Source organism: Crocodylus porosus, unplaced genomic scaffold (assembly GCF_001723895.1).
Source record: "Crocodylus porosus isolate Cpor-Errol unplaced genomic scaffold, CroPor_comp1, whole genome shotgun sequence".
NCBI classification, from domain to species: Eukaryota; Metazoa; Chordata; order Crocodylia; family Crocodylidae; genus Crocodylus; species Crocodylus porosus.
Window position 1 is genome coordinate 18,623,148 of NW_017728947.1, and position 16,887 is coordinate 18,640,034.

The window sequence follows — 16,887 nt, forward strand, 5'->3', positions numbered from 1 at the left end:
TTCTTGGTACCTTACTGATGAAATCCAGTGACAATTCAAGTGAAGGAAGGATCAAAGTTTGAGGCAAGGAAACAATGATAGGCCTGAGCAGGGAAAAATAGCAAAATTTAGATGCTTAAGGCCTCTGCTACATGTTATGTGTGTTACACAGTTAATGGGTTAATGGTGCAATAAATTTAATCAGCCACATCTGTGAAGTAATTATCACACTATAACAATGCCTGTCCAGCTATAAAAAGAGCCAACCAGCTACAAAGGTAATGCTTGAAAATATAAAACAGCTCTATAGTTGGTTTCTATCCAGCTTTAATTTGAATATGTGGCAGGACCCTAAGATAACAAGGCTAAAAAAGGACTTAAATCTGAAATAGTAATTCTGACCTGCTTAAAAGGCTATTCTCAATTCTTCTCTGCAGAGTGGCTCATTGGAAATGTGCCACTCTGCAGAGAAGAATTAGATTCATTTGGCCAAGAGAGTAAGACAGCATTGCCTACTAGCTAGGGCATTTATTAGAGAGGAGGAGGTGCAAGTTCTAATGGTCCAAGGACTTTCTGTATTTTGTTTAATGACCAACTGCCCTGGGAGTGGGACCTGTGGCACTCTAGTCTGGTAAATCTTGCTTTTCAAGGGAGCACCTCTATTTTAAAAGAAAAATGAGCCTTCCTCAGTTCCTTGAAATGAAACATGCAAGGACTTACATTTGGGAAAGGCTTTGGGCTGAAGATCCCAAGTGCTAGAAGAGGTCTTACCACAGTACATTGAGTAAGGTACCTCAGTCTTACAGACTGACAGCATTTCATGTTGGCTACCTGTAAACTGCTGTTCACTGGGATACTTTTACTATGTGCATTTGTTCAGTGTCTACCAAGTTCAGAAGTTATTCCAAGTTAGGGGATATTTATTAACTACTGAAGAGAATATAGGCATAGAGGAATCAGCCTAAACTTCCCCACAGCCACGCTTGTGTAGAAATTACTACAAAGAGTCACCAGGAGATAGAGAAACAGCCAGAATTTATTCACTACAATGTGACAGCACAGATGTCAACATTTTGCATTTCCTTGAACCATTCTCTCTCCTCTATCCTGCTAGCTTGATTTTTTTTTTTAGCATAGGCAAAAATTAGAAGTTGAAATAATCTGATAAACTTTTGTTTAAATTATTGTGTAGACTTTACTATGACACACAAGCTTTGAAGTGTTACATTAGGAAAAAAAATCCAGTCAGGCCTCCTGGAAATATGCCAGCAGTGTAACACTGCTTTTCTCTCTTGTACTGGTAATGGTGCCACTTGAGTCACCATTCCTGCATTTGTGGGTTAATTCATCGCTGAACATTAATACTCCTTGCCTTTTGAAAGCGCTGAGTGGAGGTGTAGCTGATCCCACTAACTCCAATGGGACTTTCCCATGGAAATCCCAGTCTTTGTCAAGTATATAAATTAAACAATTTCACCATATCCTTTATACAGCAAGAATAGACATGGTGGAAAATAGCTGCTTTAATTCCTATAATTAACATTTATACAAAAGCTTTCTGAGGTGAAGTGGCAAACTAAGCTTCATAAAAAAGTCACTTAAGTTCCCCCTGGCTTTAGAGTCACAAATGGGAAAATGTTCAGTAAGACTGAACCTGAAATGAAGGGAGCCAGCAAATGGAAGCAGAAACAAAATGAAACAAAACACAGCATAAGGTTTACAAAAAAAAAATCACCAGGTTCTCGTGCAAACATCACAGCTTGTTTCTGGCCAAATCTCTGCCATGAGACTATCCAACGTTCATATACATTTAATTACAGTAGCACGAAGCAATTCAGTGACAGAAGGAAAGTGGCTGGCAAAGGCCTTACAGCTGATCACCTCCAATTGCTTGTTCTGAGTTCAGGGAACTCCATTCTGTATGCCACTCTGACTCACAGTTCAGGCAAGTTCAAAATGTTCAGAGCCCACTGGCCCATTAGTACTTCCTTAGGTTTTGCTTTTTATAGGAGAAGGCTATATACAGTAGAACTCCCTAAAACTTTCCATTTGTATAAGGATCTGTCGTCGCTTGCAACAAACCCCATGCCAGTTCCATTGCATGCACTTCAAAGCAACTGCAGAGGGAGTGTTGAACCCTGGTCTGAGAAAGTCAACATGCAGGCTGTCTTCGCTGGGTGTTAGGTCTGTTCCCTGACTATGAGCACACTCTGTTTATAATAAGTACCAAGAAAAACTAAGCAAAGTAGCCTTTTGGGTCCCTCATCTTTCCCGAGAGTCTCAAATTGTCCTTCTAATTGTTGCTGGTTTTAGGCAGAGAGAGAAAAAGCATAGTAAGGATTAATGTATTCCCTCCTGGCCTATTCTGCGAACATGCCCACTACATCATCTCACTTTTGCTGCTGGCCATTCACAAGGTGTGAAAGCTTATCTGTCTTCTCTCTCCATCCCAATGTTATAAGCAGGACAGAGAAAGCAGAGACAAATGGAGGTACAAGAGGAGGGAACAAAGTTCCTGCTCCCCCACTGACAGCTTTCTCAAGCTCCTAAACTAGCCCTGTCTATACAGCAACAGTTCTGTAAACATTGTAGCTGTCTGCCAGACCCCAGGATAGCACCTACTGCACCATTTGGTCGAGGAGAAAAGGAGCAGTTGGAATCGTTAAAGGCTTGTCCTCATTGCTTTTACTTAATTCAGGAAGACTCTGAACCTGTGGCTATGGTGCCAATCTACTTACATTAAACCCTATGTGGAAAGTAATTATAAAAGTACAAAATTATAAAAGTTTGCTTGCAGCTGTGCACAAATTCACTATATATCTGCAAAGACATCTTTTACTGGTTTTGCTTCTCAACTCTGGATGAGAAATTATTTTGCATAGTTTTTCTTTTTAACATCTAGGTAAAAATACTTATTAGGGTACCCAGTATATTTTTCTTTACCTGTAAAGTGTTGCTGTATCAATGACATATAACTTATGTCTCATTAGCAGAAAAGCATACGCTATTTTCTGCCATATAGCACCCAGTTTCCTTGGCCAGTTATCTGGATGTGTGCGTGAGGTATTAGTGGTCTTGATCATGCTGAAACATCATCTCCAGTCTTCAAACGTGGGTGTTAAAAATCTATTGTCATTCAGCATTTCATCTTGGCTTAGCATATTCTGAAAGAGAGAGAACAGAATGTGGATTACGTAAGTATCCAGTTAGATGCATATAGCATTGGGAAAGGAACCGAAATAAAACCTGATTCACAACAGATGGAATTTGCTGTATTATTACTATTATACATCCCATGGAATAATGCATAGAAAAATTCAAAATTATGTGCAGAAACTCAAAATTATGCAAAAGTAATTTAATTTATTTATTTTTTTACAAATTAAACTAAATATAACACTATTTGAATGTACTTTAGAAATATATGCAGGTACTTTGTATAGTTGGGGATGGGTGTGGGGGGTTTTGTGAAGATGTGGGGAGGTATGTGTGCATGTGGGGTTTGTGAATGGGGTTTGGGGATTTGAGGGGTGTTGTGAAGAGGAGTGTGTGGGAGGACTTATAGGTGGGTCTGCCCCCCCCACAACATCTCCCCTCATGGTGCACAGCTCCCACTGCTGGCAGCTCAGTGGCAGTAGGCAGCAGGCCTTCAGGGTGCTCATGGCCACAGCAGGTAAAGTCGCTGGCGGCACATGCCTCTGGCTGAGTCTCAGGGCCTGCACTTGCTGGCACAGCCTGTCTGACCCACTGGCATGGGCCTTTGCCTAGACCAGGCTGGTTCTGTGCCAGCGTGTGGGGCTCATGACATTGCAGGTGGGAGCTGCCTGCCATTGGGCTGGGCAGGCTCCATGACTCCATGAGCAGCTTCCCACTGGGGTGCTAGAAGCCCTATCTGGAGGCATGGAGCTGGCTGGCATGGCCCAATGACACATGGACCAGGAGCTGCGTGCCATTGGTCTGGACAGACTCCACGTCTCCACATGGGGATTCCAACACTCCAGCAGGAAGCTGCACATGGAGGCAAGCAGGAGCCCACCTGCCCTGATGACGTGCGACTCCATGCCTCCATGTATGGCTTCCCACCTAGCCTGATGGTGTGCTGCTCCCAATCTACATGCCATTGGGCCAGGCCAGCTCTCTACATTGGGTTTCCAACACTCCAGTGGGAAGTTGCAAATGGAGTCATGTACCATTGGGCTAGGCAGGCTGCTGCTTGCCTCCATATGCAGCTTCCCACTGGAGTGCTGGAAGCCTCACATGGAGGCACTGAGCTGGCTGGCCAGCCTGGCCCAATGTCATGCGGCCTATACCCACCCACAAACTCCACACCTTCCCACCCACACCACTCCTCCCGCAGGCAGGAGCTCCCCTCCCCACTTATCCAGCTGTACAGTCAAACAGCTTTGTGCCTTGACTTCATAGAAGTGGAGGCACAGAGCCCTCCCACAGTTAAATTATGTAAAATTATGCAATTTTGCACAGTCATACGTTTAATACGCAAAATTGCGTGGGCGCATAATTGCATTATTCCCCAGGGTGTACTATCAGTCAGTTGAAATATGTTGCTAATATTAACAGAATGAAACTGGTTTCTTCATTGTAGTTTAATGTAGCAGGTTGATTAGTATTAGGAACTTCTTACATTTAGGTGATACTGCATGCATCTACACAAGTGCTTTACTGTGGGCGCTGACTAATTAGTTCTGCAGTAAAGTGTTACTGCCTACACACGTAGCACTATTAGGCTGCAGTAAACTAATTAACCCTGTTGTAGGATAGTACTGCCCAACACAAGTACAATCCCTCAGCAGAATTTAGTGCACTGAAACATACATGTAGATAGTGCCTGAGGACTGCTGGGGTATGAAGAGGCTACAATGCAGGGGCTGCCTGCTGGGCTAGTTCTGCACTGTAGCACCCTTATGCCTCAGCCAGCCCTTCTGCAGCACATTGAGCCAGGGCACTGCAGTTCTGAGCTGGCAGGCTTACCTCCCGGGAGCAATAAACTCCAGCATGAACTGTGCTGGAGTTCATTCAGGCACATTAATAGAACATGTAGATATGCCTACTACTATGCAGAGGAAGCTTACATATTACATAACTGTTCATTCTGCCCTCTAGCAGGTTTGTCTTCTAAAATTAGTTTACAAATACAGGCATCAATGGCATAGTTAATTTTATACAGTGTATCATCCATATTTAGGATTCTGTCCAGTGAAAGTAAGCACTTCTTAAGGGAGATGGGACAGCCATTGCTTGCAAGATTGTTAAATTGAAGAACTGCAATTTCGGAACCCTTTTTTGTTAAGTACAGGTACCAGTTTGTCTCACATTATACACAGGATGTGTTAATTACATTTAAAACCATGAGCATTTGTGCATTCAAGCAGGAAAACACATGCTAAGTGCTATCTTACGGTAGTAAAGTTAAGACTTTTTTTGGTAGGAATATCTCCATTTAGCATAAAATAATATGTGCTAGGCTGTTGTGGGGCTGCACCATGAAGATAATACCAGTGGTCCTCACCAGTTCTAGTATGGTGCTGGGGCTGGGAATGACAGACAGACACATGGTCGTCGGTTCCAGCCCTTCCATCACACCAGAGCCTTAAACCAGCTCTGGAGGTAGGAGGGGGATAAGGTGGGGGGCGGCGGAGGAGCGAAGACTGACAAACAGCTGATTGACCACACAGCTGTCCCCAGCTCTGTCCACAGAGTTGAGATCATGTAGCTGCCCAGAACACTTTCTAACTCGTAGTAAAGCTTACTGTGATCTAAATAAAATATGTCTTAAGTGTGACACAGCCCTGGGCAGAGGGTGAGGAGAAGCCATGGATCCAGCACATCAATTACACCCTATTTGAAATCTGAGATTATGGATAAAGGATTAAAAATGGTTTTAAAAATAAGAAAATGCTAAATTCTGGATCCAGAACCAAGATGCAGATAAGTAAAACCAGGACACTTCCAGAGTCTTACCCTTGAAAATCACCTGGAATTAGGGGTGTACTGATAAAGATTTTGGGGCCGATACCAGTGGTTGATTATTAATGAGCGATATTGGCTGATACTGATCCAATTGCCCATATCCAGCCTAGCAGCTTGGAGAACAGCATCCAGCTGGTAAGTCTGTTGGGGGGGAAGGGGCAGGGGGAGGGATCGAGGTGGGGGGTTGCCGAATGAGGCCCCTGCGGTGAGGGAGTGGGGCTGGGGGCTAGATGGAGCCACGAGTGGTTCATCAGCAGGGCACGACTCCCACTGCTGCACACAACCCTGGGGGAACCATGGGGAGCATGTGGCCCCCCGATCGGTGCACAGGGTATGGATGGGCTGCTGCTGTGGACTGGGACCAGGGGCAGCACCAGGCTCCTCCCAGTGGGAGGGCTGGGCCTGGGCTGTACTCGGGCCAAGAAGTGGTGGTGCTGGGAGGGGTTGCTACGGGGTGGTAGTCCGTTCCTCCCCCACCCCAGCGCTGCCACCACCTGCCCAAGCACAGCCCCAGCCCAACCCCCCTGCCGGGAAGAGTCTGGCACTGCCCATGGTCCCAGTCCACAGCAGCAGCCTACTCTCGCCCTGCACACAGATCCAGGGCGCATGTGCCCCCCATGGCTTCCTCAGGGGTGCATGCAGTGGAAGAGCCCCCCCCCCCGATGAGCCACTCAAGACTCCGTCCCATGCCCAGTTCCACTCCCTCCCTCATCACAGGGGCCTCAATCTGTCCCCTCACTCCCTTCCCTCCCTTCTGCTCCTTCCTGTCCAACACTTTTACCAGATGGATGCTGCTCTCCAAGCTGCTGTGCTGTCTGCATGCATCCTGTGACATTATTGGTGACACTGTCAACCACATCAGCCAAAAAAAGCTGATTACCAATAATGTCAATTTTCCTTTTATCAATGCCGATACAATATGGACTGATATATTGGGTTACCTCTACCTGGAATGACTACATTTTCCCAAATTTTGGCAAGATATATTTGTGACTTTTAAAGCAAGTGCAAGTTGATACATACCGTGAGATTGTTTATGCCTTGAGAAAGAGCCCCTATTTGCATTACCGTTCCTTCTGAATGTTCCATCTGTAAAAGCATTCAGCAACTTGATCAAATAAGACAATGGCTACAATTTTATTTAGACTCTATATGCATCTTTGGAAGGTGTCCCTGACTTGAGAAAAAGAAAATCTTGGCATAATAAATTGCTACTCTGAATATTATAAAAAGTAACAAAAATATACAAAAACTCACAAATCAAAAAGGGGGAAAAAAATCACCATGCCAACATGCCTTATAATACTATGAAAATGCAGTAATGACAGGAAGACAGATTTCTCATCAAGAGAACCAGTGTTCTTGATCAGCTGGTAAATATATTCCACAGAGTTAGCACTATATTTCATGTGAACCTATTGATATATTCCTAAATTAGGCAGTTGTTACAGTCATAGTCACAACATTCAGAAGCATTTCAAGATATATTTAATAACTTGTGTGGTGCATTCCTACTAGACAGGCAATACAAGAACCCAACATGCTGTCTTGCTGATTCTAATAAAAGGATATCAATCTTCAAGATGTCAGATGGCCTACAATGTCAAGGGGTTCATTTGTTATTCATTAAAAGCACTAATTCTTCAGTAGACAGGCGTGTGTATGTACACTCTTACCTATGTACTCTCCATGTCATTTGTTTAACTGAAGGTGGAATTTCATCAGGCTTTGATGTTAGATGTATTTGGTTCAACTTCTACAATTGTATTGAGTAACTGAAATGGGGGTTATGAGTATTGGTAAATGTACTCACTTGCTACTGTTTTCTAGGTAATTGGACATTTCTTATCCCTTCAGTCACTAAAAAGGATCAAACTACATTTAGATTAGTGATATTAGACATTTAACTCTATTAGGTTTTGATCCGCTTTCATTTCCGTTGTATGCTTAATATTTTATTCTGAAAACACTAACATAAGAGATCCCAAATGAGAACCATATTGCCTTTACAAAAAGCATTAATTCCACCTGCCTCCTCTAAACAGTGCAGTGCAAAACATCCATTAAATAAAAAAAAAAGATTAAGTAAGACACTACATTTCAGATGAGCAAAAATGAGATGTTAGATGCGGTAAAATCATGCAGGTGAAAAATGATTGCAGTTAGTCTTTTCAATTTTGTGATCATTAACTGCTTTCTGCTCTAGAGAGAAAAGTGTTTCCAAGTCAGATCTTCAGCTGGTGTAAAATGTCACTGATCCACTACAATAGATGGAGTTATGACAATTTATACTAGGCAAAGGTCTGCCCTGGTTGGCTTTTGTGCTCTGCAGAATCTATACAAGTACCCAGTAGCTCCTTTTTGAAGGTTTTCATCACTTTGTACAGACTTTCACAGTGAAGATGTTAAAAAGTTGTCACGGTTTCAGCCTTTGGCTACTTAGAGGTATGGCATATAAACTCAATTCTATTACCAAAAGAAAGGGATCACTACATACATAGCAAAATGGGCTTATTCAAGTATTATTTTATTATTTCAATGATAATAGTGTTCATTAGTGGTGCATCTTTTACATATACTGCTTAAGCATAATTAATTCATACATGTATGTATGCACAAAGAGTGAAACTGTTGCTCTCTTCTACTAACAAGTCTATTAAAAATATACAGTCCAGTTTTTGAGACTGAAGTCTCCTGATAGCTCTGTACAAAGTAGTCTGAATAAATTTATTACATCATAAGCCACTTACAAAGATAAAAAGGAGTTACCTGTGCAGTATTTTATGAATTATGAAAATTAAAAGTAAAAACACCAAATGTTTTTACCATGACCCTCAATTGTACAGGCAAAATACATTGATCTTCGAAGTGTAAAGTTTTTATGTTTCTGAAAAAAGGATTTACAGATGGATGGGTAGGTTTACACTTAGAAAGATAATGTGACATTTTCAGTATAAAACTCTTCAAAATGTCCATAGCCCATATGTTCTCAATGAGTTCATGCGGATGCAGCACATATTTTGTTATATGGTAACAATGTTATTTGCAAGCTTTGGAATGCATGAGGAGAATGAGGGATGAGTATGACATCACTCTGTTTGTCCCACCTGATCCAGTTTGTCCAATTCCTTATCAGAGGAAAGTGGACTAAATCCTTTGTATCCACCATAGCTCTTCTGAGTACCATTAGCTGCACCTGGACTTGTATCCATGGGACAAATGTAATCTGTAGATTCATCAAATTTCTTTTTTCTTAGGTTTCCAAAATGTGAAAATCCAAGTTTCTTTGGCTAAAATTATGAAAAAACAGTGTATGTGAGAAAAACCAACCGTCTTTTCAGATGTGAAGTCTAGTTTGAAGTTGCATGTATTGATTCCAAAGCTACTTTCTGCAATTTCTATAATACTCTAGATGCTTTTAACTTAATTTCTATTGTCTACCTAGTAAAATAGGCTCTGATTTAGCAAGGAACTTAAGTGAAAGCATGACATTAAGTACATGAACAGTCCTACTGAAGTCAGTTGTACTAACTGCAGAACTTTTGGCATGAGTACTGCAATTGAGAACAGTAACAGTACTTAAGTGCCTTACTGAATATCACATCCATAGCTTGTGGGTTTCAGTACTTTTTCTAAATAAGAATGATATTAAGCATATGCTTCAGTGCCTTCTTGAATGATGGGTATTAATACTAAGCATAGCACATAAATGAGTTGCTCAGCTGAAAAAAATGAATTAGTTATATGAGTAAAGTTACTTGTGATTAAGTGTTTATAGGCTTAATTTATAAATTCAGTTTATCATGTTGCAAACAGCTATCCCCAAATCTTATTAACGTGTGTGCCAGTGTGGCTGAATACAGGCTTCATTGAGTAGGGACAGAATCTACTCTGCCATTCACTCTCTTTTTGCAGCTAAAGAACCCTTTCTTACAGCTAGTGCCAAACTGGCAGCAGCTCTTGGCTGCCTGCTTTAACTCTCTTACAGCCAAAAGTGGCTGCCATTTCAGCTGTGGCTGTGAAAGGGCTAAAACTTTAGCTGCGAAAAGAGAATGAGTGACAATGAAGAGTCTACTCCACCCCTCCTGCATGCCCAGCGCAGAGCCAGCCCTGGCAGCTGTTACAATGTCCCCATGCCTCCATTCTGGCATGGAAACCATGCACCCATTTTTGGAAGGCTAATATTTAGAAAAAGGTGCATGTAGTTTGCCAGTAAATAGAATAGATTTTTTTTAACTTGGTTAAATCTCTGTTAATTAGGAACAGATGATACTAAATATAAATATTGTTTTAGAGAGTTTTAAGGAATGGCTGTGCTGATGCACATTTATTTCTTCAGTACGTGAAGACAGACTTGTGCTGAATATATAAAATTGGGAATAACTAAAATTTAACTGAACTCATAACTGACTTCTCCCACCTCCCAAGTTTGCCCCCCTATTCTATTACCAAAAAAAAAAGGCAAGAAAAAAATAAAAGCAAATTGATAACTAGATCAGAAGTTCAAGAATTCCTCTCTTCAGAAAGGAGCATACCCGAACTTTTGCAGTTGTAGTGAGAGGCGTGTAAGCTGTGGCTTCCATTATTTCTCTCTTTTCTTGCTGTGCCTCTGGCCCAATCAGCACATTAAAGTTAGTGGTTAAGTGGCGTCTCAGAAGGGTCTTTTGAGGTGGAATGTTAAGCAGCATTGCCAATGTGTCACCATTGAAGCGAGGTTCAAGAATCTATTAAGCAAAAAAACCTGATAAAGTTTTGTTTGTTATATGGCTGAATCTTTGTAATGTCAAATGGCTTTAAAAAAAAGGATCATCCTACAATGCTAACTAAATAAGAACATACCGATGATTCTAATACCAAAAGTCCTAAAACAATATTAAGGGAAACCATTGCACTCAAAGCTTCCTGACTTTACTAAGTTGCTTTTAATTTCTTATCTCCTAAGTCCAAACTAGTTCCCTTTCCTGATTGCTGGTGAAAGTGCCTCAGCAGCACAGTATGTACTATTCTTTATTTGTGACAGACTTCTGGCTCAGAAGTTGAGTTTGATCTGTTTGAGGTACTCTGGTGATTGTTTATCAGTAAATAATTTCTACTAAGTAATTTATTTCTGAAATATTCTGGATAAGCACTAAAATACTCAGAGACACCATCCTGCTTATAAAATTATTTTGCATGTAGCAGATTCAGAATGTTTTCAGATGGTTCAACACTGAGCAAACTAAATCAGACTATAAATATGCAAGTACATATCTCCTTCCTGTTTCACGTTTGAAAATTAAGCAAGAAGTTTTGGTAAGGTTACTTGGGGGAAAAAAAGGTTAGTATATTCATTAAAAAATGGAAAAAAAAAGAAAACAGTTCTCACAATGAGACCACCGTGAACCCCACTCCCCCGAAGATTTGGCGCATATTCTGCCAGATCTACTGATCTGAGCCATTCCATCACTCTGTGATTGGACCACTGAACTACTTCTGAAGGTGAAATGTTCTGTTAAAGAAAAACAAAAAGATGATGTGACAATATAATTATGTGGCAAAGTACTTCTTAACGAATAGTAATATATGCACCTAAATCCAATTCAGATAAGAAAACTGGTAAACGCTTGAAAAAGATTTAAGCACAGCAAGTGGATTTATCACTCATGCCTGATTAGTTATCAGTTATTATTAAAGTGTTCCTTCTTTTCCCCCCCAAATCAGTATCCCCCAGTTTTAAGGTACTCGTCTTAATTTCTCATACTTCCCACGGAAGAGAGGTAGACTCTTAACTGACTAGTGAGATGGTAAGTTAATTCTGTTAGTGGTGGAACCCATAATAACTTCTCTATCAAATAAAGCAAGACACCAAAAATACTATGCAATAAAAGAATGCTTGCCTTGCAAAAATATATTAGACTGTTTTGTATTTCTGAGGAGCCTAATACTATATTATCAAGGCACCCAGTACAAAGGTTTCAAATACAAATGCTACCCAGAGTAAGGATAAATTAATATTGGCTGCTGGAAATGCTGCTTAAGGTGATCAAAGAATCAGAGAAACTAAGGCAGCTAAGGAAATAACCATGAAATATTCAAAATAACCTATTCAAACAACTTATGAAATTTTGATATACACATGAATGATCTGCTCACTTTGATAAAAGTTACGGGGGAACGATGAAAAATGGTTAAATAATTTCTAAGCAAGATTTGCTGAACATTCTCTGAATATTCAACGATTGTTCAACCAGCTGCAGAATTCACAGGTAGCCTGAAACCTGAAAGCTTGCAAAGAAGAAGTTTTCCAACTATTTGAGTTCATCTAATAGAAGATCAGATTTAGCCAAAGAACCTTGTCTGCAGATAGAATATATCCATGGCCATTACATTCTATTCCACTGACAGTATAAACCTGATCCCCATGAGCATATTTGGTTATATGCTAAGGTATGAGTCATATACCTTGCACTTTTAAAAATTATTCCATAGTATAAAATGGTAGTTTTTCCATAAATTCAGTTTAAGCTATCTTTTTCTTGATTACATCTCATTTCAACCAGTTATGCACCAGGTACCTACAGAAGATACTGGCTTCCCTTCCACACAGGAACGTAGAAGACAGCGTAGTCCTACGCATTTAGGCTTGGTGCAATGAAAAGGAGGTCTGCATTATCTTACACTGTTTGCCTCCTAGGGTTGTGGCATTTCCTTTGAGGAGATTCCAGACTCAGCTCCTGGCAGCCACAGCTTGTACATTGTACACTATATTAATTCCCCTTCAAACTGACCCTTGACTGATGTGAGATAAACAAGCACTAGACTTGAGAAACAATTTCTTTTTTACCTCATTGACTGGCCTCCTACGTAGGCAGTGGGGATTGAAATTGTTGACATGCAGCACATGAATGGCACATTTAATACTGAGATGATGCAGCTGGCTGGTGACTTTCAGAAACAGAAGGTCATTCTGAAAAGAAAAAGCTTAATTAAGAGCATAACATACTAAAAAAACCCAAAAAACAACTTTTCCTGGGAGGTTAGAGTCAAGTTCTAAGCTTGCTGTGCAATTTGTGTAATTGTGTAGATCAATAAAGGATGTTTTTGGTGAATTAAAGACGCATACTCCCCTTGGCCTATGGACATACGAATGAAGCCAGAGGAAATCACAGCATCGCTGTGCTTTGGAAGGCAGGCACTTGAAAGACAGGCACATTTGATTCATCCCATGGTAAATCTGCTGCAGCTCAGATGAGGCTAAACCCCATTAATAAGTTGCCCCACATGTTCATAAGTTCCTTGAACTGAAATAGCTTTAGTAGCCACATGTTAATGGGTACATGTGTCCACAAATATAGGAAAAACAGTCACCATGTAACACAAAGCAAAAAATAACCTAAAAATCTAAGATAAAAACTGCCCAGGCTGTTGGTCTAGTAAGTGTAAGATACTTAATAATGGCCCTGCAGATGGCTCTAAGCTTGGGGCATTTCTGAGCACAGGTTCTGCCCACACTGAGATGACAACTGTTGACTATAGCTATGTTAGAACTGTATGATGGCTACCAGGAAAGTGGACTCCCTGATAAATGTACACAGGCTATTTCTAGTAGTATTTAGACCCTAAATCAGCAGGGATCCTGTTTTTTTCTGTATAAAAATTCCAAATTCTCTTATAAAAAATCCCAAACTCTGATAACTGCCCCCCCCAAATTCCATGTTTTTCTACGATTAAAATGAAATGCCATTATATATATAGATATTAGTTGAACACAGTATTTTATTAATATCTTTACAATTTTAAAGTAATTTGGAAGCCTACCAGCACCTTAATCGTTATAATAAAATACATTCTAAATACCTATATATTTTGGCATTTGATTTTTTTTTTCCCAGGGAAAGACAGAGCTCCCCCTGCTCCCTTCACTCACCAGGATGCAGGTCTACCTGTGACTGCCTGCCCCCCCGCTTTGTAGTGCTGAGCAGCCCTGCTATGCTGGTGCCCTGCCCCTGCCCATACCATTGCCCCTGACTCCCAAGTCACAGTTCTCTGGCTCTGCCTGTGCCCCTCACTCCTACCCTGTAGGGCACCCTAGGCTGTGCCAGTGTGCCTCACTCGCAACCCACAGTCCGCTGACCCTGCCAATACGCTTCACTCCTGACCCACAGTTCCCTGGCTCTGCCAGTGCCCCTCACTGCCGAACCACAGCTGCCTGGCCCTGTCAATGACCCTCACTGCTGACCCACAGCCCCCTGGTCCTGCCAATACCCCACACTCCTGGCCCACATCCCCCTGGTCCTGCCCCCCAGCATCTCCCCTCAGCCCTGCTGGTGCCCGTTACTCCTGACACGCTGCCCCCTGGCTGGTGCCCCTCATTCCCGGCCCACAGCCTCCTGGCTCTGCCAGTGCCCCTCATTCCCAATGCACTGCCCCCTACCCCGCCAGCCCTGCTGGTGCCCCTTGCTTCCAATCCACTACCCCGTACCCTCTGCCCCCAGAGGAAGAGGTTGGGTGTGTGGGGAAGGAAGGTGTTGGCTCAGGTAACATGATGTGGGGTACATGTCCCCTAGATCTCTGTGCCCAGTGGAGCATAGGGCATGGGGTTGGAGCCAGGGTGGACCAGCTCTGGGCAGCAGCCACCCCCACAGCCCAGTGGGTGGGACCAGTGCAGGAGGGAGTGCTGCACTACTGTGGCTGCCAAGGAACTGCAGCAGTGGCAGCAGCATGGAGTTGTGCCTCCTGCTGCTGCCAGGCATCCAGGGGTTGCCTCACCTTGGTAGTCATAGTGGCATTGGGTTCCTTTCCTATGCTGGGTCCCATCCACTTGGCCACAGAGGTGGCTCCTCCAGGAGCTGGTCAGGCCTGTCTGCAGTTCCATGCCCCACTGTGGGCACAGAAATCCGGAGGGGAGTGCTGTGCCTCTTCCTCCACGCCAATGAAGCTGCATTGCCTGTACCCCCACCCCATCCCCATAGACTTACCTAGAGGGAGCTGTAGGAACTGCTCTCTACCACCTTGCCTGGTTACCATGTCCATGCGTGCACTCTGCATCCCTTCCCCCTTAGCCCCAAGCAGCCCCTTGCAGGCTTGAACTCTTCCAGTCTCCAAGGGGAAACCTGTGGTTTCCCACACCTTTCTCCTTTAAAGGAGGAAATCCACGCTTTTCTGCAGCAAATGCTAAATTGCTACAAATACATTCATAGCTGTTACAAAACAAAAATTACATGAAAGAATGGTGCTAGAGTTCTAGCGTATACCAGCAACAAATATTTAAACATTGCTGTAGCTCGCACAGCTGTGATACTAGCTTGGCAAATGTCTAACTGGGCACATCTACGTGAGATGTTTACTGCAGAGTTGACTAATTAGCTATGCAGTCAACATCTCAGCATTTATACATGCACCCTTATTAGGGCTCAGGAAACTAATAAAACTCTGCAGCAGGCTAGTACTTGTTTTTTCATGCACAGCAGCACATGTGTGGATGCTGATGCAGCTGGATGGGGTATGAGGGTGCCTGAATACACAGGTTACCTGCCAGCTAGCCCTGCACTGAAGCACCCTCATGCCCCAACCAGCCTCTCTATACATTAAGCCCAGTTAGAGCAGCCCTAGACTGGCAGTCTGACCCCTGCCAGGTCCCCTGCCAGCTGAGGCTGCTCTGACCTGGTTCAATGTGATGCTTTCCAGGTGCACATGTAAACTGCATGCCCAGGAGCTTCTCAGGAACAATAAATTCCAGACATATAGTTGGATGTTAATGGCACATATAGATGCACCCACTATGTATCATATACAGTGATAGCTTCTACTTGCTAAACATGTTACCCTTGAATAGAAAAAATCCTGGCTCAATTTATCCTCAGTTTCACTGTGTTGGCCTGGAATGGATAGACATCCATCCTACAGAAACCAACTCTAGTCACATAATCTCCATTAGCCTATTCCTAGGGCAAAGATGACTGTGTTTATACTATGTATTATATTTTTTCTTGCAAAGATCTTTACTTCTACCATTTTAAATAAGCCCAAGATGAACAGGAAAATTGCTGAAAAGCTACTCAAATTCTTTCTGCAGATGTTCCAGGTCCACATCTCTCAATGTCAGCAAATTCAAGGGTTCAGAGTCTGTCCAAATGAAGAAAATGGATTTTATGGCAAGCCATCTTACCACAGTTAAGTACTGAAGCATTCTCCCATCCACCCTGGATTCATGAAACTGATCTTTGTACTGAGGTAAGCCAATATCATCAAGCCATCCTGCAGACATAAAAATAGCAAAGAAAACCAATCCACCTTTAGGAAATTTTTCAGTCCAATACATGACCTTAAAGATCAGCCTTTCATCTCTGCTACTTTACACACACATGAACGTATACACAGGAGTCCCCCAGTACCTCCAAAAGCCTCATACAGTCTTTTCTATTCTTTTTCACATCCCTTTCAGACATCTTTCTTTCTGAAAGCAGCTCCCACCAGGCCCTATGAGTGATTCCAGAAATGCTTAAGAACAGTGGTGCTCAATCTTCTTGCCCTGTAGGCCAGATGAGTGGTGCAGAGTCAGTCTGCAGTCCAGCTACTACGTGAGGTTGGTCTATAGATGCAACCTCTGGGGACAAAACCCAGCTGCACTCCAGGCCAATCCAATCCAACCAAACCCGACCCAACCCAACCTCATCTGCCAGCCTGGCCTGACCTGACCCTATCCTGTGCACTTGGATCCAGTCATGTACTGGAGTGGTCTAGCATACAAGGCCACATTATCTGACCTCTGGGGCTCCTCACTGGTCTGGAAATCTGGCAGCAGGGGAGCAACAATTAACAGCTCAAGAGGCTTGTCGGTCAGGCCCTTAGGGACCATGACCCAGGGAGATGGGAGTTCAAGCAGAGTGGCTGCTTGTCAAGGAAGCGATCCTTAATGCACAAGCTAAATCTATTCCAACA

General features: G+C 42.6%; 1 protein-coding gene across 5 annotated transcripts in view; it reads right to left on the reverse strand.

Moving 5' to 3' along the window:
- Positions 1-2,867: 2,867 nt before the first annotated feature.
- PPFIBP2 (PPFIA binding protein 2) overlaps positions 2,868-16,887 on the reverse strand; it is a 154,739-nt gene continuing 140,719 nt past the window's right edge. For all 5 annotated transcript variants that reach the window (XM_019551483.1, XM_019551484.1, XM_019551482.1 and 2 more), the window contains 6 exons: positions 16,115-16,203; positions 12,791-12,913; positions 11,333-11,455; positions 10,503-10,691; positions 6,991-9,257; positions 2,868-3,143 (listed from right to left, as the gene is read on the reverse strand). In XM_019551483.1, coding sequence (XP_019407028.1) covers positions 9,057-9,257; positions 10,503-10,691; positions 11,333-11,455; positions 12,791-12,913; positions 16,115-16,203 — 725 coding nt within the window. In that variant the 3' untranslated portion in view covers positions 2,868-3,143; positions 6,991-9,056. The remainder of the gene's footprint in view (positions 3,144-6,990; positions 9,258-10,502; positions 10,692-11,332; positions 11,456-12,790; positions 12,914-16,114; positions 16,204-16,887) is intronic.